Source organism: Urocitellus parryii, chromosome 9 (assembly GCF_045843805.1).
Source record: "Urocitellus parryii isolate mUroPar1 chromosome 9, mUroPar1.hap1, whole genome shotgun sequence".
NCBI lineage: Eukaryota > Metazoa > Chordata > Mammalia > Rodentia > Sciuridae > Urocitellus > Urocitellus parryii.
The window spans coordinates 120,988,795-121,013,060 of NC_135539.1; the positions used below are offsets into that span (position 1 = coordinate 120,988,795).

Genomic DNA, 24,266 nt, shown 5'->3' on the forward strand with positions numbered 1-24,266 from the left:
CATATAATACCACAAACACTTCAACTTATTTTAAAAGCATTAATAAAATTATTACTGATATTTTTTTATATCAGTGCCCTTACTAGAAACATTCAAACTTTGGCTTCAGACAGAGCTCTATGACAAGATATAAGCTTAACCTCTTGATAGGCCTATTACATGTTATTGAATCTGCAAGCCTCAACTTTCTGGTTTAAAATGATGAGAACACTTAGGAAGTTATTGTGAGACTGCATGTAAGTAATGCACAGAAAACACTGATGCAAGATCTGACACAGTTTCCCTTCTGCCAGTCTGTAGATAACACTGACTAGGCGCAGAGGTTCATGGGGCTGAAGCAGGAGAATGACAAGTTTTAGTCCAGCCTCGGAAACTTGTCCATATTCTGCCTCAGAAATCATAAAAAGTAAAAAAGACGGGATGCAGCTCAGTGCTAGGATGTATACCTAGCATGGGCTTCATATCCCCAGTACCAGAGAAGGAAAAGAAAAAAAAAAAAAACAGTTACTATTCAAATCAATGAGCAGAAAACCCAATTAATAAAAATATAAAATTTGTTTAGACTATCAACAGTTAATCTTTAATGTCTTTAGGAAGAAGTAAAGTATTTACAAGTGGAATTAGGAAATGTTAACTAAATAAACTGCTCAGAAAGGCATATTACACTCATTTCTTGAACTTGAATTAAAGGAATTAAATTTATTATGGTTATCAGTTTAATGGGAAAGGAATAATTGTCCTGAATTTTGCAAATCCATGCAAGTTTATACACCTTTTCAGTTCCTAACAATGACTTGGTATTAATATTTGCATATAATGGCATTTTTTATTATCAGATTTTATGACAGTCTGAGGTCTCAGGCACATAAGTAGAATTATAGTTAGGACTAATTATTAAATGTGCTCACTTTGTTCTGATTACTAACATAAGTTACTTTTTCTTTGTGGAATTTTTATTTCATTAATTACTAATTTCAGCCTGTTTTGTTTTGCATTTTTTGGTCTCTGAATTTATTCTGCCTTAGATCTATTTTTCTGTCCTCTTATTGATTTGAAATACTTTTTTTACATATATAAAGCAACTTTGATCTATAAATTTGCTATAAACAATAAATTTGACATTTGCTTTTTATATTTTGAAATTTTATGATGAACATTATATCTATCAATTATTTAATTTTAATGTAATCACTTTAATGTAATTTCTAATGGTATGGATAGGCTTTTTCTGTTTAGAAGTCAGATTTTAAAAAAAAACATACATCTTATTCTGTTGTGTTAATGCATTTTTTTTCTTATATTTAAATTTTTGTCTGTCCTTTGGGATGAAACCTAAGAAAAGGACATCTGGTTTTATGAATATTTTGTGTTTTTGTTTAGTGTTTCTAGTAATAATGCTTCTCAAGGTAAAAGCTATGCTTGCTAATTAACTATCTCCCAATGACTTAAAATAACTAGTGTATTAAGAGACTGTGATATAATTTGTTATTCAGTAATCATAGTGACATACGAAGTGCTGTCAATTTGTTTAAATGAGAAGGCACAATACATGTAAATACAAAATTGAGTTTTTCTTTGTATTTCCAGTTTTTTATACCATCTTTTTCAATATTAGTAATAGATGAATACATTTTTAAATTGAATTTTGTAAAGAATATAGCACATTATGACCCTTTACATTAAATGTTTCATCAGGTAATATATATGCTGTGTTCAAAGGGATTGATTTACCTTGAAACATATAAATTTATGTGAAGATGAACTGTGTGACCACAATTGAAGAACAAGTTGTAAGAATTTAGATGAGTGTTTGCCCACTGTAGATACATAGTTGTGGAAGAACTGCACATAATTGAAATTCATGAGTTTTCTAAAGCAAGGCAATAATTTCAATGACCAGTTAGTTTTTATGATCTTTATTAGACAAAGCACAAAATGCAAAGGCCTTCCTCCAACCTGAACTCTAATAGGATTGTTGGTATAACATAAAAGACTTACTTTGACCCAGTGACCTCAGTATGTGTTAGTACCCAGCAACTTTTCAAAATCTTTATTGAACAGAATGATTCATAATATTAAGTGTTGTTGAAAGACTGTAGAAACCTGATGTCACACTAGACAGATGATCAGAGAAGATAAGCAGAAGAAAACTGAAATGGTTTGAAACTAAAGAAATGAGTCAGACTAAAAAGGAATAGGTATCTAATTAATAGTAAAGAATTTCAGACTCAACTCAGGAAATAAATTATTAGCACTTAAAATACTCATTTACCTGACTGGCACTGTATGAAAAGTTAGGAACAAAGAGAATAAAATGAAAATGATAAAGCAAAAGTAAAATCCCAAACACAGACTAAGGGTTTGGCCCATGAGTGGCTTTCCTCTTTGGGTGTTTTCATCCTTACCCAGGCTTTTAAAATTATGAAACAGGGTGAGAGAGACACAGAGGGTCTTGAATTAGCAAAGAAAACGGCTTTCCTCCATATAAGAAGCATGACTGTGCCTAGAAAAAGGAGAGTACAAATCTGTACCATAGGAGCTACCAGAGACTGCTGCTCAGTGCATATTATTATAATATTTGTTGAAAACACTACACAGTGGGAGCTTTGAAAATGTTTATAGACCATGATTTAGTAATATCCATACTCTGAATTTTTTGAAGTAATGACAAAAAACAATTCAATGATGAAAAACAATTCAAAAACTAAAATAATCCAAACTTGTGCATAATACTGTTACATGTGATAGCAAAATGTTAGAAATGACTACAATAAATAGCAAAGAGTGAAAATAACTTACAAACTGAGGAATTTTAAAATTAGTTTGATATATCTAAATGATATAATATATTGGGCCATTTAATGAGAACAAAGAAATTTGCCGGTGGTAGGAATCTAGTCAAGACAGTAAGAGTGGTATTCTTTGGGTTCATTTTTTATACTTTGCTGTACTGAGATTTCTTTTACTTTAGAGTATATAGAGATAGGAGAATGGCCAAGAAAAAGAAAACAGGATAGGAGGGAAAAGAATTTCTCTGAGAATCAGCTTGTGGAAAACTGCAGGTGCTATAATTACCTTAGCCTAGAATTTCCTTTGCTTTTTCTTGTACTAGGCAAACTCCTACTTTTCCTTCTATACCCAATTTACATATCACCTCTCTGACAACTCTGCCTCCAGAGTGCAATGAGTTGTTTGTTCTTTTCAGATTAAAGATATATTGCATTTTTGTGATTTTGTGCATAGATTTAAGCAACTCTGTATATCTTACAACTTACCATGGTATTAATTTTTTAAAAAACAAATGCCTGAATATTTTTTAAAAATCATGAAATGAAATTTTGGGATACAAATATGCTGATTAAATAGATGCATGAAAGAAATACATCTGTAAAGTGAATGTAATATATTAAGTGATTTCCAAGTAAGTTTTAGGTTTATGATTCTTTTCAATACAAGTAAATATTTTAGTCATAATAAATATTTCTTCAACAATATACATTAAGTCAATCCATAAACTAATGGTAAAATGCATTCATATAATTTTATATATTTCATATTTTGCATGGGGATACATACTGTATTTATTTGACATGCTGACATAATATGGAGCATGTTTTGATTGTATACATTCCTTATACAAAGTTGCTATTAATAGGTATGCCTAATGATTACTCTTAATAGGTACTTGCTTTAGGGTATTTAATAAAAAAAAAATCATTGGTTCATTTTCAAGGTCTCAATTTGCATGAGTAACTTTTAGGTTCATCAATAAGATATTTTAGCCATAATTAAGGGTGCTAATTCAGTATTTTTGTAGAATTATGCCATAATGTTTCTGATTTAGAAATATGAAGTACTTGTTTTTATACTTCTGAGTGCATTGTGTGATTCATAACAAGTATAATTTTTTATAATTAATGTTAAGGTAAAGGCACTTACAATTAATTTCATCAGCAGCGTTTAGTTTTGGAAATGCAAACTAAGTCAACTTGCTTCCTTTCCTTAGAAATGCTGCCATTGTTGTGACATTGTGTTTCATTTTGTAACCCATCTGCTACTTAGGCCAGATATGCATTTTCTGGATGCAATCTGTTGGTTTCCAATGGTTTACTACATGGTGGGCTCTATTGACAAGTAGGTGACAAAATCTTTAGCACATTACTACTGTAGTGTCCTGTGGTCTGTTGTGTGCTGTGCCTTGTTACTGCATGATGAGTGTAATTTGTCATGTCAGTATTGCAAATATGATAAATTATGCATGTAGAGCTTATATTCACTTGTTATACATCTTATATTAAACTCCCTAAGCAGTAATTTATTGTTGAATTAAAACAAATCTCACTGCATGTCAATTTTGTCAGCTGTGCTCAGTTTCCAAAGCTGTTTCAGTTTTTATCTTCTATAAAAATGACATTATTAATATTGTTACAGTATCAAGAAAAACCTCTAAGGGTTCAATATTGTGATATATTTATATCATTTCCATAACTTAAATGTAGAAATGCTCATTTTAATTTACATTTGTAAATAGGAATATTTTCTTAACAAGTTATTCTAATTACACATCTCTTCACAATTTCTAAATATTTTCATCAAAATATCATATGTAGTGCATTTATTTATATAAAATAATTCTTATATATTATAAGACCATAATAAAACATAAAAAGTGAAAGATCAGAAAATTAACATACATGAAGTAACATAAAATACATTACTTTTACATTTTTTTAAAAAATGTCAGTGAATTCAAAATAAAATACTAAAATTAGCCAATTGAGATCTCTCATGTCATCCTACATATGTTGAAAATTATAACTTTAAATGTGTTCAGTAGCTGTGGATACATTAAAGGTCAACTAGACTAAAGTATATTTAGCTTCACTTCTACATTAACATGATTCATATTATCAGGTATCATAATACTAACCAATTAAAATGAAAATAGATATAGTAAAATTACCATTTTAATACTACACACATTTTATACCCAGTAATGTTATTTGGAAATTATAGTTTTCCAACCAAAAAAAAAAAAAACTCTAGAAAAATCATATAAGGTAATGAATAAGTCTTTTCTCTCTGCCTTTTATGATATAAGCCCTGAAGCAAATTCTTTCTCCACAAAAGTAATTATGGCAAGAAAAAAGGAGGACTTGAGGCCATTAAATTTCTAGGGATGACTACAAATTGATAATTATTAAAGTTAAGGGTCAGGAACATGGAGGTTTACTTTATAATTCTCTTTTGCTTGTGTTTAAAATTTTCCTTAAAAGAAGACCCCTTTTGCAAATTAAAATGCACTCTTTTGCAAATTAAAATGCACTCAAGGATATTCCTTCACACTCATAAATTTCATTTTCTAGTCCTTGAAAAAAGGAATCAGAGAAAGGTGACATAAGTATTATCACCAATTAGATTATCTGTAACTTTTTTTAAAAAAAGAATAAAAATCCAGATTGACTTTCTTCAGCTGCCATCTCGTGGCCAAACTGTGCAAAGCATCCATGCTGGAGAAAATGGGAGTACAGAGAGGTAGAAGAAAGAAATTAAGATAGACAAGTTAGTAGCCTACTTATTAAAGGAGAAAAAAATGATTAAATACAATTAAATAAATAAAATAATAATTTTCAGTTAAAACATAAAGATAAAAAATCTACATGGTTCAGGAATGTTATTCCTAATGTATGTTTTCTGTGGATTTACTCATATTTAATGATAATTATTGATATTACTTGACAAGGTTATGAATAGACTGAAAATACTTTGTAGATGGAATTCACTGATACATATGGGTATAGGTGGTAGCTGTTAGCAACTTAACCATAGCTACTCCCACGGAAATTTTTGTCAACTATTAAGTTCAGTTTCCTTAAATTATTGTTGATTAATTATTCATCTTTTCTGTCTTAGCTTCTATCCATATAGCCTCATCCAAACTCACCTTTTGCAATTTTTCCTTTTTCTTTTCCTATTTAATTACCATAGAGTTTTTTTTTAATGGGGAAAAACACTTGTGAAAGCTGAAATATGAGGAAGTAATTTAAAATTATTAGGTGGTTTGAAGGCAGATTATTAAGTCACATCTGTGTTCCATAGGGACTCATTTGTTATACAACTCATTATAATTTTTTCATTGTTGGGGACTGAACCCAGGACCTTACAAGTTCTCTGTCCTGGAACTACAGTGCCAATCCCTGCACAATTCTTTTTAAATTTTATTTTAGTAGATATAAGAAAAAATACTAAGAATTTTCTAGGAAAAAGGAAGACCCAAGTATCCCTAGAGATTTAAACTTGAAGATCATCATATTGATTCGATGTTATGGTCCTAGCCCCTCTTACCATAGGAAATTTATTTGGAATAACATTCTGTTTCCACAGTTTTAGCCATAAAATATCTGCCACAGAACATTGCTCCTGATTCAAGCGAAATATTTTTTCTGGACTCTTCCTGGGGATCTTGGACTCAAGGCTTTGGTAATACTTTCTCACCTAATAACAGAGTAAGAAATCCTTCCTTCCGCCTTCCCCCCAAAAAGGAAAGTATTCCCCCTTAAAGTGACATGGCCAGCTCAGCCAATTATGAATTTGGAAAAGATCCTCAGGGACCTGGCTCTTCAATTTAATAATCTTAAATGAACTGTGGTTCTTTCAGTTTTACACTTCCTGTTGTAAACACGATATGGAATCCAATTTACCTTTCCCTTATCTGTCTTCTGTCAACTCTGAACCTAGAACATTCCTGCCCTCATTCAGGTTTAGTCTCTCTGATCCCATTCAGCCCTATTTTTCTAGTTTGTGAAAAGCAAAGGCAATGAGAATAATGATGAACCTTTTTCGACTTTAATGGTAAACATCTTTTTCTTTAATTCATAGTGGAAATGTTCAGGTATTTTATCAGTGATAGGAGAAAAGACTACCCTATTATAGCTTTCAGGTATTTGTATCCTAGGTTTACAATAATCACATGTATCCAAGAAAATCAGGTTATTTAATCTGATCAAATACTTAAAACTAGAACTTGCTCAAAAATGTGTGTAGTCTAAATGGTAGGCTTGAATACAACAGATATGTATATCTTTCCCATGTTCTTGACTGTGTAGAATCAATCTCCAGTGCATAGTTCTTACATAAAGTAAAAACAGACATTTAAAAATAAACATTTTATATTTTATATTTTTCTATTTCATTAGGCTTAGCCATCTAAATTAATATAGAAATTATCCATCTCTACTCTTACCAAAAGGATCTTAGACATTTAAAAATATATATATATATATAAAAGTTTGTATCTTTTAAGTAGTATGTTAACTGTAAAAACAAAGTTCTAACAAAGTCCTGTATTTCTTTTGGTTGCAAAATGGGTGTTTTCCACATATCATTTACATAATTAACAAATATTACTAAGTAAATATTCTTAACACAAATGATTTGAAACTGTAAGGATGTAGTGAAGTCTAATGAGCTCCATATAAAATCATTTCACGTCAGTAGATAATATTGTATTATAATTCCCATTAATATCTATCTGTGCACACTCTAGAAAAGCCATCTATAAGGACAACTTGTATAAATACAGAGATCAGCAAGTCTGGGTGCTAATTCTAATACTGTAGTTAATGTCTTCTTTTCTCTGTTGGTTCTGATCAAAGCCTAGATGATTTGCTCAGGTGTGGAGTGACCTTTGCTGCCAATATGGTGGTTGTGGATAAGGAGAGCACCATGAGTGCCGAGGAGGATTACATGGCAGATGCCAAAACCATTGTAAATGTGCAGACTCTTTTCAGGTATGTGTCTATTACTGAGCCCTCTTGTACTCTGTGTTAAACTTGCATGAAATGTAGAATCTATGTGTCAGCAATTTACTGGAAAAGTTCACACCGAATTTACCTTCACTTGTTTACTCATTTCTCACAAAACACTTACTTAGCACCTTAAATATGACTGGCATTAAATAAAGTTAATTTGCATAAAATTAATGTTTACCCCCAGAACACTATTTCTGCTACATATGTTCTGATTATGGTCTCAGTGGTCAGGGGTGTATATTCACTGCCTAGCAGTCGTCAGGGATGTATATTTAACTAGGATGAAAAGATTGTAAGGCTATGAACAGGTAATTTGTCCAGTTTAGGAGTGAATGCATAACCTTACCCTCATTGTTTTCTAGTCTTTGTTAATTAAACTAACTCATATATGAAATCTTATTATGCTTACTGTTGAGTGAGTCTAAAAAGTCCTGACAGAGAAAGTCCTGATGTGAGCAGAGTCAAAATCATCTACAAATTAAGACACTGATGTAACTAGGAATGATGTTTTGTAAAATTATCTGAAAATTTAAATATCAGAAAAATCATGATTTCAGTTGTATGAATGAGTTTTGCAGCAGCTTAAAGAAAATATATGAGAAATATACAAATTATGAATATAAATAAAGCAATCTCAACTCAATGGCCATCCCTCCTTACTCCACCTTCATACCATCACAGTGTAGCAATGCAAGTATTGAGACTGATTATCTCAGTATATAGTTCAAGTTCAAAATTCAGAGGGGAGTGCCTAGATGTGAATCTCAATAATGCTTGCAATTTGGGGTATAATTTGAGGGAAATTACTTTCCTTCCTTAAATCTCAATATCATAATTACAAGATTATTTAAGATTTAAAAACATATAATGCCTTAGCACATGGCTGGTAGTTTTTAATAAATATTAGTTAATATAATTGAGCCTTATAATTATCGCTTTCATGTGACAGCATGGAAAAACCACAGACCTTGAGCTCTTGTAGCAGCAAACTTCATCTGGCATGACCTCTTCTAGAGGTGCCATGGACACTATTAACTTGGTGACCTTATTCAAATGTAGTGCCTCATCTATAAAGTGCGGTGGAAAAGAATTAACCCACCCTGCAGTGCTAATGTAAAAGACCGAGGATCAGAGATGTAAAGGATCTGCCACAACACCTGGAAAAATCTATTGTGAATTTGCATAAGAACTGCTCATTCCAAAAGGAGGATTGCAGTTCTAAAGCTATAATAATCAGCAGTTCACTTAGAGTATGGCTGACTAGTTACTGCACTGTGCTAAATAGCACATCTAAGATAGTATAGAACCTGCTTAAAATATGACAGATATATAAGCAACTTCTCTAGAGAATAATGAAGAAAATTACAGAGTAGAGCATAATTCAGGGGTGAGATATATAGTTGGTGAATAAAATAAACACATTCTTTTGATTCTGTGCTTTGCAAAAGCTAATTATAGTTTTAAGAGAAGAGGATCCTTGGTTTCTTTGATTAAACATGCTATTTCATTTTAACTCACTCTGAGATATTTCTGCTATGTGAAGTGTCATATTGATTTGACTTTTGATTTTGTCTTCTGAATGAATTATTTTGATTTCATGGTAATAATAAACTCATCTCACTGAGAGGTGAAAGGTTCCAATTAATAATCTAAAACTAACTCACTAGAGTAACTAAAAGTAGTTAAGGGCTGATGTACATGTGGCAACTACCTGTAAAGGTTGCTGCAGCTGCCATTAGGAAGTCAAACAATAACAAGTGCTGGAGAGGATGTGGGGAAAAGTGTACTCTTGTACATTGCTGGTGGGACTGCAAATTGGTTCAGCCAATTTGGAAAGCAGTATGGAGATTCCTGGGAAAACTGGGAATGGAACCACCATTTGACCCAGTTATTGCCCTTCTTGGTCTATTCCCTGAAGACCTTAAGAGAGTGTACTACAGGGATACTGCCACATCGATGTTCATAGCAGCACAATTCACAATAGCTAGACTGTGGAACCAACCCAGATGCCCTTCAATGGATGAATGGATTAAAAAAATGTGGCAGTTATACACCATGGAGTATTACGCAGCTCTAAAAAATGACAAATTCATGGAATTTGCAGGGAAATGGATGGCACTAGAGCAGATTATGCTTAGTGAAGCCAGCCAATCCCTAAAAAACAAATACCAAATGTCTTCTTTGATATAATGAGAGCAACTAAGAATAGAGCAGGGAGGAAGAGCAGGAAGAAAAGATGGATATTAAACAGAGACACGAGATGGGAGGGAAAGAGAGAGAAAAGGGGAATTGCATGGAAATGGAAAGAGACCCTCATTGTTATAAAAAACTACATAAAAGAGGTTGTGAGGGGAATTGGAAGAAAAAACAAGGAGAGAAATGAATTACAGTAGATGGGATAGAGAGAGAAGATGGGAGGGGAGGGGAGGGGGGATAGTAGAGGATAGGAAAGGTAGCAGAATACAACAGTTACTAATAGGGCATTATGTAAAATGGTGAATGTGTAACTGATGTGATTCTGCAATCTGTATTTGGGGTAAAAATGGGAGTTCATAACTCACTTGAAACTAATGTCTGAAATATGATATGTCAAGAGCCTTGTAAGGTTTTGAACAACCAATAAAATAAATAAATAAATAAATAAATAAATAAATAAAAAATAAATTAATTAATTTAAAAAAAAAAGGTTGCTGCAGCTATTTCCCTTCCCTCTCTTCTTCTTCCTTCCAGTTTTCTGACCTTCAAGCTTCTCTACTCAACACCTTGCACTGAAAGGTGGACTAGAGGCAGACTACCTTATTCCACAAGTAGGATCCAAGTACCCTTCACAGAAAGCATCAGGCAATGAGAAATGAAGTCACAGTGGCTGCTTTAGTCAGATTTTTCATCACTGTGACCAAAAGACATGACAAGAACAATTAGAAGAAAAAAAGTTTGTCTGGGGCTCATCTTTTCAGAGATTCAGTCCATGATCAGCTAACTCCATTGTTCTAGGACAAAACATTGTGAGAAAAGGCATGGTGAAGGAAAGCAGCTGAGGATATAGCATCAGGAAGCAAGTTGAGTACTGTGCTCACCAGGTACAAAGCATAAAACCCAAAGGCAGGCACCCAGAGACTTACCTCCTCCAACTACACCCTATCTGTCTACAGTTACCACTTGGTTAATCCATATCATGGATTAATCAATTGATGAGGTTACAATTATTGCAATTCAACAATTCTGTGTCCACACAATTCTTGCATTGTCTCACACATGAGCTTTTGGGGAATACCTTATATCTAAATCATAATATCAAGATAGTTAGGATTAAATCATTGGGCTGTATCTCCCAAGGAACTAAATTCTTATACATTCATTAGGTAAGAGTGACAAATATTTCGAAAATAATCAGTGATCCTCATATATTGGTGAACATCATTAATTCTCTAGTGGAAAGCCAATATTTCTAATTGGTCAATTAGTAAGACCTGTGATTTTGAAAGAAATATGGATAGTGAAAACAGGAACTGTGAACTCTGATTAAAATCAAAGTAAGCCACTTTGATGAAATAAACTACTAGCTCCCTCCAGAGATTAATTTAAACCAACACATGTACTCATCACATTGTTTATTCAAAAGCATTTTAAAGTAAATGACTGACATCCAAAAGGTCATTCACTTTGTGTTGATGAAGCTTGGGATTTAAAGTGGAATAGTTCCAAAGTCTAAAATTGTATTTTATCTAGCAAGTTTGAATGTGTCCATGCTATTGCATCATATGCCACCTTGGGTCATTGAAATGACTATAAGACATAATTTCTGTAATGCACTCAGAACAGTGCCTTGCATGGCACCGGCAGGTGATAACCGGTAGTTACTACTTGTTAAAAGAATACTTCCTTAAATTGGTATTTCCAAAATATGGTAGACACAAAAGAGATATATGTAAGTGGACATCATAGTTACTCTGTTTTTTGATTATTATTAGGACAAGCAGTTAAATGCAGTTAGTTTGTTTCTTTATTTCTGGGGGAATAAATCACATCTTGCAACTTACCCAGCATCTACATGTATCAGGCAGATAAATATTACTATACGCTGCTACTTTATGTGGGTGACATTGCATTTCATTTTATCATTTGTGAAGCTATTTTGGCCCATGGGATAATTAATTAATTACTTTGACATTCCACTTTGACTTTTACATATTCAGTGTTCAAAACTACCAAGAAATATGTTTGTTAGAAAACTCTAAGCTCTTCAATCTCTGGTTCTAGGGATGTCTCTTAATGGTTTAGCACTTGATTTACATATGTGAGACCCTAGGTTCTATCCCCAGTACCTCAAAAAAAAATACAACACACACACACACACACACACACACACACACACACACACACCTGGTACCATACATGCTTGTAGTTCCAGTGACTTTGGAGGCTGAGGCAAGACTATTGCAAGTTTCAGGCCAGGCTCAGTAACAGACCCTGGCAAGACAGACCCTGAACAACTTAGCAAGATTCTGTCTCAAAATAAAAAATCAGTGGCTAAGGATGTTGTTCAGTGGTAAAGTGCCTAGGAGTTCAATTCCCAATATCGCTGAATAAATAAAATTAAATAAATATATAAAGGAAATAAAGAAAGATAGATTTTCAATTTGTGGTTATCTTAGAGTCTAGGAAGCAAGAATGAGATGTAATTTGAGTATAATGTGACAGTAGAAATGCTCTGATAAATAATATATTTATCTACCTCAAATAACGTGTTTGTCTTGCCAGGCCAGAATAAGGTTGAAATCTTGTTCAGAAGTTTGCATGGCCCATTTGAATCCTGCCTTCTTAGTTCACCGGGATATTCAGTAAGAGTTGATGGATTCACCCTTCTGGCCCCAAACTAGAGAATATTATTAATCTAGCGAGCATGTTTGTTGAAAAGGAGGACATCTGGGTAGGAAGATGTTTGAAAGCATAAGGAAATTTCCTTTTCAGGTTAAATGTGGTTTTATAGTTGAAAACCAAATTGCAGAATTTAATGTATTTTATCCTGTAAGGGAGGAAAAGTAATTTGCCTTCTGTCCTTCTAAATTTTCAACTAGGGCCCCTGTAACAGATTAATAAAACAAATTAACAGGATTTAAAAGACACTGTAACAAGAAAAAAATAAAAACAAATGAATTTCTTAATATGTGTGTTGCTCATGAAACATTCAGTAGGACCCAGAATAGAATAACTCATGGAGTTAGCTTAGAAGTTTGGCTTATGCATAGAGTATCTTCAACAAAGAATACTACACTTTAAGGGACTGCCCCAAAGCAAAGAACCTGAGTTTCTAGAGGTGACAAACTGTGAAAAGGCAAATGTATCAGAAACCAATAGAAGGTAAAGGCTGGTTAGCAGTTTATAGTGTAGATCCTTTTGGTGCAGTCACCAGATTGATAAGGATCTAAAATCTACCTTGCAGGAGATGAGAGACATCTTTGTAAATTTATGTCCTACTTTTAGGGAAGAAAAGGGTGGACAGAGTGCTCTTCTTGTTTCTGCTTCTTCTAGGTTGCTTTCAGATAAAAATAATCTTTAAGCCAAGTGACACATTTTGGGGTGGCATATTTTACTACCAGTCAGTCTACTGTGACAATTATATATTTGCTTGTTAAGCTCCTGTGCCATGGTTTGAGGAACAGTTGTTATTCCTCCAGAGAACTTATCCACAATGTGATTCATCTTTAACATCCAAAGTGTAGATTACAGTACCTTAAATTTTAATGCTCAAATGTTTTATGAGTGATCCAGAAGTTTGTACCAGAATGTCCGATCCACAGGAAGCCCCCAGCCTGACATGATTTGTGCCAAAATGAGATCCCTCTCCAGAATAACTTTGATAGGCTATGTATTGATCACTTATGTTGGTTTATTAATGCTTTTGTGGTGAATTTCCCTTATTGACTCCTAGCAACCCTTTATAGCAGCAGACTGTTACGGTATAGGTTTTAGGTGTTTCCGAAAAGCTCATATGTGAAAAGTGCAAGAAAGTTATTGGAAAAATGAAAGGGTTATGAGAATCTTAGTCTAGTCAGTGCATTAATCCCTTGACAGGGATTAACTGAGTGGTAACTCTAGGCAATAAGGGTGTGACTGGAGAAGATGGGTCCCTGGGAGTATGCTTTTGGGATTTATATTTTGTTCTAGCAAGGAGAGCTCTTTCTCTGTTTCCTGGTGTTTTCCTCTGCCACACTTTTCTGCCATGGTGTTTTGTCTCACTTTAAGCCCTGAGAATGGAGTCTGTCTGTCTATGGACTGAGATTCCTGAAACCTTGAACCCGGAACAACTTTTCCTCCTCTAAAATTGTTCTTGTCAGGTCTTTTGGTCACAGCAATGAAAAAGCTGACTAAACACAGACTTTCCGTGGGACAACATCTATCTCTGAGGTGCCAGATTTCTTGGAGGTATAGAGTATGTCCACTCCTTCGTTCAGAAGAGACTCCTGGAATCCTAAGCAACTGGGTCATTATTCCCCCAGAGGACAATTCTGAATACAAACGCATAAGGAGAGAAGGTCTTAATCAAGTCTGATCCTGTTATACCTTTTCCTCCCATGTGCATAAGGACTTCCATTTATATATTTAATAGGAAATATTGCAATAAGTCTTCCCAGTAAGAGGATCTACTGGAAAATAAAATATGTGACTTCCAAATTAAAAGAAAAACAGGTCTTCACTTTCATATTTGGGTTTCTCTTGCTAGAGTATCACCTAATGTGACACCATTACATTTGGAAAATATTTCACATTTTTTTGTATTTTTATGAACATGTATTATTATCTAAACTAAATTTCCAATATACACATAGAGATATGCCTTGAATTAAAAACATTGACTTCAAAATAACTCTCTGATTGACCTATAAAAATGCTTTATTTTAGGAATGTGTGGTATGTCAGTGAAATCCATTATTATAATTATTTTACTGAAAAATAAATCAACATTGTTAGAAACTTAGTTGCTCATCTCAGCCCATGTAGGAAAAAGTGGCAGACTCTGGATTACTACTGGGTGTCAGGTGAAAGATGAGAAAGCTTTCTGTAGGAGTTAAGAAGTTTTTATCAGAGGGCACAGTTATGTTTAGTGTAGGATAAGTATAAAATTAAATAATTATTAAATTTATATAATTAAAGTCCAGGAGTGATTTAATACAAAGGTTTCTTTATGTTTTGCTTTATACAAAGATTTTTATTTGCATCTTTTTCCCCCTAAGATTGAAGTGACCAGACTTATGACCACTATCAATGGAAACATTTAAACAAGTTAAGGAACTTTTATCTATTTGGAATAGAGTAATTCCTACATTTGATCAATAGACAAACAAAATAACCTTTATGGACTCCTGCAATTGTGATTTATTGAGGTTGCAAACTTGTTCCACAGATTTATTGAGCATCTAGTAAGTGTTGCTGCCCTTGCTGCAATAAAAAATGAAGTGGTCTTAGAATGTTGATAATCTGGTAGGGAAGTTAAGCAAAAGGTTTGAGGAATTAACTAGAGAATTATAGTTGTTGCAATTACTGAAATATGTAGAATATTACAGACCCAGATAACATGGATATTTAATCCAGTTCTGTTGTTCAGGGAATGCCTTCCTGAGGAGTTGATGCTAGGTAGAAAAAGTAGGTTGAACATTCCTGAGGGGGGCAACATAAACTATATGGAGCTCTGAAATACTAAGAGTATGGAATTTTTTAAGGACTAAAGGAGCCCAAAGGGAAGGTTGGTATGAGATGAGGCTGAAATGTTATTCACAAGCTGCTTAAAGCAAAACAAAGAAGCAGAAGACCATCCAAATCTTGAAAATGTTTACTATGTCTTAATTAAAATATTACTCACAGAGCTAGGGTGTTACACTATATCTTCATATCTGTCATGGTGACTGGAAGTGACTTTTTAATAACTGGAATAAAACATTAATATGTAGGTATAGACAAAACTTAAATACTGAAACACCAGTTTGGTACTATAACTGACTAGTAATACTAATATAGATATGACTATATCATAACTTTTTAAATATACTGCATATAGTCTGCATGAGTAATAATGAAAGTAAGATAAAATCAATTTCTCTCATTTTTAACATTAGTTTCAGAGTTTTAATAGACTGTGAAATCATGTTTATATACATACATATAAATATATATTAGTCAGCTTCATGATACCATACCTGAAATCAACAAATGAGGAAAGGTTTATTTTAGCCCATGGTCTCACAGGTTTCATACCATGGTTACTTGACACTTTTGCTTTGAGCCTGTGGTGAGGCAGATGGTGGGGAGCACATGGCAGAGCAAGCAGCTCACATCCTGGTAGCCAGGAAGTAAAAGAAGGAAAAGAAAGGGTTGGTGTCCCAGTGTAACCTTCAAGGTCATATCCCCACTGACCTAACTTCTCCCAATTAGGCCTCACCTCCTAAAATTCTTTCCACTTAACAATAATAACACTTTCAAGTGAAAACCAAGCCTTCAGCACATGGATTTATGTGCTCTATTTAAGACCCAAATCATAACACTCAACCCTGGACTCTCAAAGGCTCATGTCCATCTTATTATGCAAAAGTATCCAGTTTATCTCCAAGAGACCCCATGGTGTTGACAGTTCCAGTATTGCTCAAAATCCAAGTCCAGCATCTCCTCTGAGACTCAAGGCAAACGCCAAGCTATGAGTCCCTGTTTAAAAGAAATAGTTATGTATGTTCAGCAGAGAGTATCAGGACAGATACAGGGTAAACATTTCCATTCCAAAAGGGTGGAATAGTGTGTAGAAAAGCAGGACTGGAATCAAAGCAAGACCAAAACATAGCCAGAAAACCATTAAATCCTGTAGCTCCATGTCTAGCATCTAGGGCATATGGTAGTATTATGTGAGTTCCAAGAGTCTTGGGAAGCCCCATCCCTGTGGCTTTGCTGGTTGCAGCCCATGTGTCTGCTCTCTTAGGTGGAATGTGCTCACTCTCTGCAGCTTCCCTTGGCAGACATTCCATGTTTCTGTTATCCCTGAATTCCTGGGGTCTCTATTTCAGCTTTGACTTTATTCCCTCAGCTTCACACATCATCCAGTCAGGTCTATCTGCAGAAACTTGGAACCTGGCATACACTCTCTGACCTCTCAGGCTTTCCTTTGAAATCTTGGTGGAAACTTCAATGACCTCCAACTCTGGCATTCAGCATGCCTGCAAAACCGGCATCACGCGGACAAGCCCAGGTCTGCTATCAGTGGGAGGTGTATGTGAAACCACTGGAACCATGGTTATAGCAGGCTGGGTGCCAGATGGCCGAACACAGAGAAATGAGTCCCAGGGAAATAATTCTCTAAGCATCCCTCCACTAGCAGGGTGTTCTGGGGCTCTCTTCTCAAAGGAAAGGCTTTGAAATGAATTTACACTTTTATCCCCTTGAACCTCTAATGAGTGGAATCTTGCCAATCCCTTAGATAGTCTCAAGTCATCTTTCATATTGTCCCTGTGTTATGTTCTTACCTTTTTAAATGGTACTATTCTCTTTAACAAGTGCATCCTTCTGCACTTTAAACAATTAAATGTGTTCCTTTTCTGAGAGAACTGCAGGTTTTCAAATCTTTCCCCTCTGCCTTTTGCTCCAGATTCTCACCATAAATCTAACTAAAAGCAGCCAGTAATACCCATGTTATTGCTTGAATGTTGCACTTCCTTGAAATGTTCCTAACCAGATAAACTAGTCAGTCACCTTTAAAGTCAGTATCATACAAATCCCAGGGCATGGCCAAAATGCTGATAGTCTTTGCCAGAACATAGCACAAATGGCTGCTGGTCCAGTTCTCAATAGAGTCCTCATGTTCATTTGAATCTTCCTGAATCTGCAGTCCTAGCACCGTTTTTGTCTTCTGAACCCTACTAAAATTGATCATTAATCTCTGCTTTTGGTATTCTATGCTCTTCCTAGCTTCCTGCTCCAAATATTTCCAAATTTATCTTATAAGCCAATTTCAAAGACTGCTGAACCACACCATCAGGGATAGTCACAAGCAATGACCCCATTCCTTGTACTATTTTTCTGTAATTCAACTATCCATTACTGTGACAAAATATCTGAGATAAACAAACCTAAGGGAGGAAAGGTTTATTTTGCCTCACAGTCTCAGAGGTTTCAGTCCATGGTTGGCTAACTCCATTGTTTCTGGACTAGTGGCTGGAAGAGCATTATGGAGGAGAGCATATGGTAGAACAAAACTACTCACATCATGGCACCCCAGAAGCAAAAGGGAGAGAGGAAGGGGTTGAATAGCTTTAAAAGGTACTCTTCCAATGACCCAATTCCTTCTACCTCCTGAAGTTTCCACTACCTAATAACAGTGTCATCAGCTGTAGACCAAGCCTTTAACACATGAATTTTAGAGAGACATTTAAGATCCAAACCATAACAAAATATTTTTCATCTTTCTATTAGTTAGTGTAACCAGACAAGGCAAAAACTTTCATTGAATAAATTAATGAAGGCAGAGAACTATAGCACAGATATTTTGTTACATTACGATAGTTATACTTAACATCAGGGAGTCTAAACATAAAATAATCATAGAAAAGGCTTAAATAGAACAAACTATAATACTTTTTTAATTACAATATGTCATCATTATAATCTTAGTATTTAGGGAAGAGATGCTTCTTACATCACTTTATTTCTAAACTATTTTGTATTAAAATGTACTTAGCATATATTAATGCACATAAATGGATTTGTAGCATTATCATAACTTATATAATTAAAAAAATTATACAACAAAACTTATAAATACAGAATATCCTAATTGAATATAATCGATGCTTTATAAAGGGCACTGTAATACAGTACTTCATTACAAATTACTTTGTTCTAGATTTTCACTAGATGGCAGTCTTAGCCAAGTATTCAGTTTCCCAATTTAAAATAACATAAATGATGTAGGTTTTCTTATGCAGGTACTTTGCATAAATTGTGTTGTTTTGTCTAATTTCAACCATAGAAGTCATTCAAATATGATGACTAGGTCACTCAATTTTATTTTTCACTCACTCTTACTATGACTCCAAACATATCTAACTATATATATATATATATATATTTCTATTTGATGTAATTTCTAGAAAAGTAATATAAACAAAAACTCCTCTGAGCAATTACAAATTTATTTAAATTTAGTTTAATGGCATATATGGAAGATAAATGTCATACTTCTCTAGGAAAATAAAGAATATTTCAAAGATGAAATAAATTGTCATTAGTTCAATGACTGCTCATAAATTTCTTCTCTGGTCTTATATCTCATTACTTTTCTATATATTCTTCACAAGATATCCATTCATTAGTGAGTGTCTCAATGCTCCCTAATCTAGGAATATTCTGTGAGCCATAATTTATCACCACTAGAAATATGTATGTAGCATTATAATTCATGAATTCTTATTGTTTCCTCTATTTGTTCATAAACATGTTTAATGACAAGAATTTTATTTTATACATCTTTGTAAATCCTAGAGACAAGAGCTTTCATATAGTAAACCAGTAATAGCTATTTGTTAAATCAGATATTTAAAATTGCCTTCATAAAATACAAATAATAATGATGAAGTTATCACCTAGTAATTACTATTTAAAAGTAGACAGGAAAGTAGAGTTTATAGTTTTAAATTAGATATGGATCTTAATGTATGAAACCCTGCTATGAAACTAGGTATTCCTAATAATTTGTTATTTTATCTAGATCCTCTGAGTTTCCTTTCCAGAGATCTTCCTACCTCTTTATTAAAATGGTAAGGAGAGAGCTTTGGAACCCTAGTGCTGTGGTGTGAGTCAGGCTCTGCCACATACTGAATGCTACCTGTCCCTCAGTTTCTCATCTCTAAGCTAAGAATCACGGGTTAATCATGGAATGGCTTTCTGTGGTTTGAAAAGATAATGACTCTCGGTTTCTGAAACAAGTGGGAAACTATTGAGTTACAAGGAAGCCAGAGAGAGGGGATCAAAATGTCTGGCAGGAGGATGTGACTTTGATATGTAGCAATAGTGGGTTTCTTAAATTCACCCTCAAGTAAGGTGGTCCTGGGCCATGCTGACAACCAGGAAGCTTGCCTTGTAGGGCTCAGCTTACCTAATAGCCTTGTGCAAACCAGCACATGTCTACAGATACTGAAAAATAGAGGCAAGGTTTAGCCACATGCCCTTAATACTTCCAGAGGAAGGAGGAGGGATGGATGGAAATAGGAAAAAAAGAGGTTCCCACATGATGTTGTGGAGGTTACTTGAGTTAATACGTGGACAGTTCTTAAAACAGTGTTTCATGTGTTTATCTATTAATATTTTATGGGCATTTTTTACCTTTCCAAAAGCTATAAAATGGAAAAAATACAAAGAAGAAAATTTAGGTCAGTGAACTTTCTTTTTCACAGTTCACTGCATAGAATGTAACAATTACTGTCTAAATGAAATTATAAGGCTTGGTGCTGATGGACCCATTTTTATAACTATTACTTATTCATTTTAGTTTCTACTGTTACAGACTATTATAAATTATCTGTGAAAACCCCTATAATGGTAACTATCATTTTAAAATATTTCTTAAATAAATACTTCTGAGATTCCAGGAGTGTATAAGCTTGGCAATTGGTGGCATTTTTCTAGGCTTACCAGAGAGAATTTGCTGGCTCAAAAGTCAACTGATGAATATGTTCATCATATGTATACACACACACACACACACACACACACACACAAAACACACAGGTGTATATGTTTATGATATTTATATATACATATATACCTATATTTATACTTAGGTGTATATCTATACACACACATTTTTTTAATGAGATCACTCTTAATTTTTTAAGTTTCTGAGAAAAGGTAAGTTCAGTTTAGAGAATTTACTATCATTGGTGACTTTCAAATGAAAAAATTGGAGCTGCAAAAAAGCAAGTCAGATGGCATATAGAAAACACAGGGTTTCTGTTTAAACAATTGTACTTTCATCCTTAACATTTTACCCACTAAACCAGGCATCCCTGATACACAAACAAGAATTAACTGATTATTTTTTTAACAAAGATTTATTAATTAAAGGCATATAAAATGCAGTACTAGGCACTGGGAGGATAACTTTGCCTTTTTAGATGTCACTACTTAAAGAGCTCAGGCGTGGATAAAATCCATCAGAACACAGGCAAAACACAATGTAATAATTGGTATGAATCAAATACTGGGGACCTAAAGTGGAGAGGAGGATTTTGATTTCAAAAAAAAAATTTAAATTTTCATACCAATTGGATTTGAGAGGAACTTTAAATAATGACTCAGCTTTCAATACATAGAAGTTGAGGAGGTAAGTAAACAGGGAAGTAAGTGCATTTTAGGCAGAAATGGTAACATGAGAGAAGCTAAGAAAATAATAATGCTCATGGCTAAGAAATAGTACCTATTGTTTGTCCCTGTGATAAATGTTCCACAAACCATATTTTTGAGTTTGCAACACTCTTCCTTTAAAGAATCTCAGATTTTGAGTATTATTAAACAACTCAAGATTCTAGAACTATTGAAAACAGTGATCAATTGCACAAATAAAATTACAGTACTTTCAATATTAATAATCAGCATAAGAAACTATATTGACAATGTTGTTTTGCTGATAATATTTCAGTTACCCTTACTGTAATTTATCTAGATCAAGGAATATGCTAATATTTGTTCTTGAAATTAAGATTAAGTAACAATGGATTTCCCAAAACACCTGATGGTATTTTAGCTCTCAAAGACCTTGATTAGATAAAGTCCCAGTGTTTGTTCATTTAGGTAACCAAGAAGGCATACAAATTTCCCAAAGAAACATTTGGATGTTTTAGTGTCTCAACTGGAGTGATACCTAAAGCCCAGAGAAACAGACCTTGAGGCAGGTATTCCCTAAGTTTGGCCTGTGGCTGGGGAACCAGCCCCTCTGGAAATGACATGCAGCAGACCCTCTACCTGGCAGGAGAGAGCGGTCCCAGCAAATCATCAGTCAGCATTAGGGAATTAGATCTGAGAAGAGGTCAAAAATCATCTGTAGCACCAGGACTCAGGAACAGGTCTCCCATTTTAAAAGAAGCACAATCCCTTACAAAATGCCGAATCAAGCAGCGAGAAATGGGAGCACGCTCACTACTGGAACTGCTGAAAGATGAGAGCAGCGGAAGCTGAGTTGGTTTTGAGCTACAAACAGATTATTTATATCCTGAATATTTTCAGTCAGTGCTAGTCCCTGAGTTCAAGGGAGGGGGTTAAGCCTAGTAATGAGAATTAAAAAAAAAAAAATTTTTTTTAGTTGTAGGTAGACAGAATGCCTTTATTTTATTTCTTCATTTTAATGTGGTGCTGAGGATCGAACCCAGTGCCTCATGCATGTTAAGCAAGCCCTTTGCCACTGAGCTACAGCTCCAACCCAGTAATGAGAATTTTAAGTGGTCAGAACTTAGTTTTTGGGGGCGGGGCTGATTATCATAGGAAGTAGCTGCTATGGAGAATCCCAAACTATTTGAACCAAGAAAGCTACCAAGGATGCATATATACCAGGTAAGGATTAGATCATCCAAATATAGAATGGCATTTATTGCAGTATATCCTGTCATTTTTCTCTGGGTGAGAAAATCTAATGTTTTTATGTATGCGTGTATGTATATGTATACATATTTGGGAAAATGGCCAAATGAAAAGAAAGCTAGTGTGAAGCCATTTGACATGTGAAAATTCTCAGAAGCCTTTTGTAAACATCTGTATCAATGTTATAGCATTTGCTCTGCTTCACTCTGGTGAAATTTTACCTAAATCATTTCCTCTTCTCAGAAGTTCATTGTAGCAAAATTTGATGTTTAAGAATTGCATACTATTAGAGTAGGGAGCCACAGGGTATCAAAGAGACCACATAATGGACAAGAAGCTCATCATGTAAAAATTTTGCCAGTTCACACATTTCTGTTTTAATAGGACCAGTAAACTAATCTTACAACTTCTTAAATCAGTTTTATGAGTTTCCTTCTATGCTGTTTCATAATTAGGGAGATAAAAAATGTCTCATAAAAGTCAAATGATTGAATTTATTTTTCTTATTGTGCTAAATTGTTGTTGAAAATATTCTTAGGAAAATAGTGTTTTATTTTTCTTGTATAGAAGATTTTATGTGGCACTGCCTGCTGTTATAATTGGATATAGTTTATGCTGAAGGCTAGGAATCACTCACTTATAAATATGTTGTTATGATAAATACCATATTGGATTGTTAGTGTGATGCAAATTTTTTTTAACTGTAGGTTGTTTTCGAGTCTCAGTATTATCACAGAGCTTACTCACCCAGCAAACATGAGATTCATGCAGTTCAGAGCCAAAGACTGTTATTCCCTTGCTCTTTCAAAACTGGAAAAGGTAAGACCTACATTGAAAATAAACAAAAAACTTGGATTTAATCATTTTGGTTGAAAGAACTAACTAGAAATATCTGTGTATAGAAAGAAATGCCATGAGATAGGGAAAGTAAAAAAACTGCTGTTTTGAATTCCTATTTGGGAGCTAAAATTTTTTGAAACAGTGAATTGATGAATTTGAACCATTTATTTTTACAAGTAAATATGGTGAAAATGTTTTTTTTGTGTGTGTGTGTCATCAACAATTATAAATTGAAAGTATAAGTTTATATTGAATTAAGTGCAATGGAAATGTATATATTCACTTAATGTCGGTTATATTGAGAGCATTACCAATTATTTCCTATGTCATGACATCTATATTTGAAATTCCCCAAATCCCTAAGATATTAAAAGAGTCAGAGATTTTGTTGAAAGCTGGATTCTAAAATGTCACCAACATAGCCTGAGACAAAGCCAAGTTCATTGTTTACCTTACGTAAGAGGTACTTCCACTTTAGGGGTGCTTTGGGAATGCCCCAGAGGAGGGAAAGCAAGGTCAAAATATATTGAGGAAATTTGATTTAACGAGGATACTTCAAAGCAAGGACATGGTTATGGCTGGGAAGAGATGGAGATAATGTTAATAGAGACAGTGGAATTGCAATGTCACGTTTTGTGGGAAGAAAGTTCTGGTTTCCATTCTCAACAACCAGGTCCAGCAATGGGTAGATGTTCTTGTGTATTCAGCATTTTCTAGATATTAATTGTTAGAGGACTATTCATTTCTGTGACCAAAATGCCTATCAAGAGCAACTTAGAGGAGGAAAAGTTTATTTTGGTTCATGGCTTCAGAGTTCAGTCCTTGGTCAGCTGACTCCATTGCTCTGGTTCAAGGTGAGGCAGAACATCTTGGTGGAAGGGCATGGTGGAGGAGCTCTGTTCTACTCATGGTGACCAGGAGGCAGAATAGAGGACAGAAAGAGACTCCAGGAAGATGGACTCTTCAGAGTACACCCACCACCCAATTAGTCCATTCAGCCTAAGT

General features: G+C 34.2%; 1 protein-coding gene across 3 annotated transcripts in view; it reads left to right on the forward strand.

The window, feature by feature from the left end:
* The window catches only part of Kcnt2 (potassium sodium-activated channel subfamily T member 2), a 375,357-nt gene that overhangs the window by 290,614 nt on the left and 60,477 nt on the right, over positions 1-24,266 (forward strand). For 2 of the 3 annotated variants that reach the window (XM_026409554.2, XM_026409555.2), the window contains 2 exons: positions 7,656-7,790; positions 23,129-23,240. In XM_026409554.2, the coding sequence (XP_026265339.1) occupies positions 7,656-7,790; positions 23,129-23,240 (247 nt within the window). Of the gene's footprint in view, positions 1-4,062; positions 4,135-7,655; positions 7,791-23,128; positions 23,241-24,266 lie in introns of all 3 variants that reach the window. The other variant, XM_026409552.2, reaches the window with a different exon arrangement.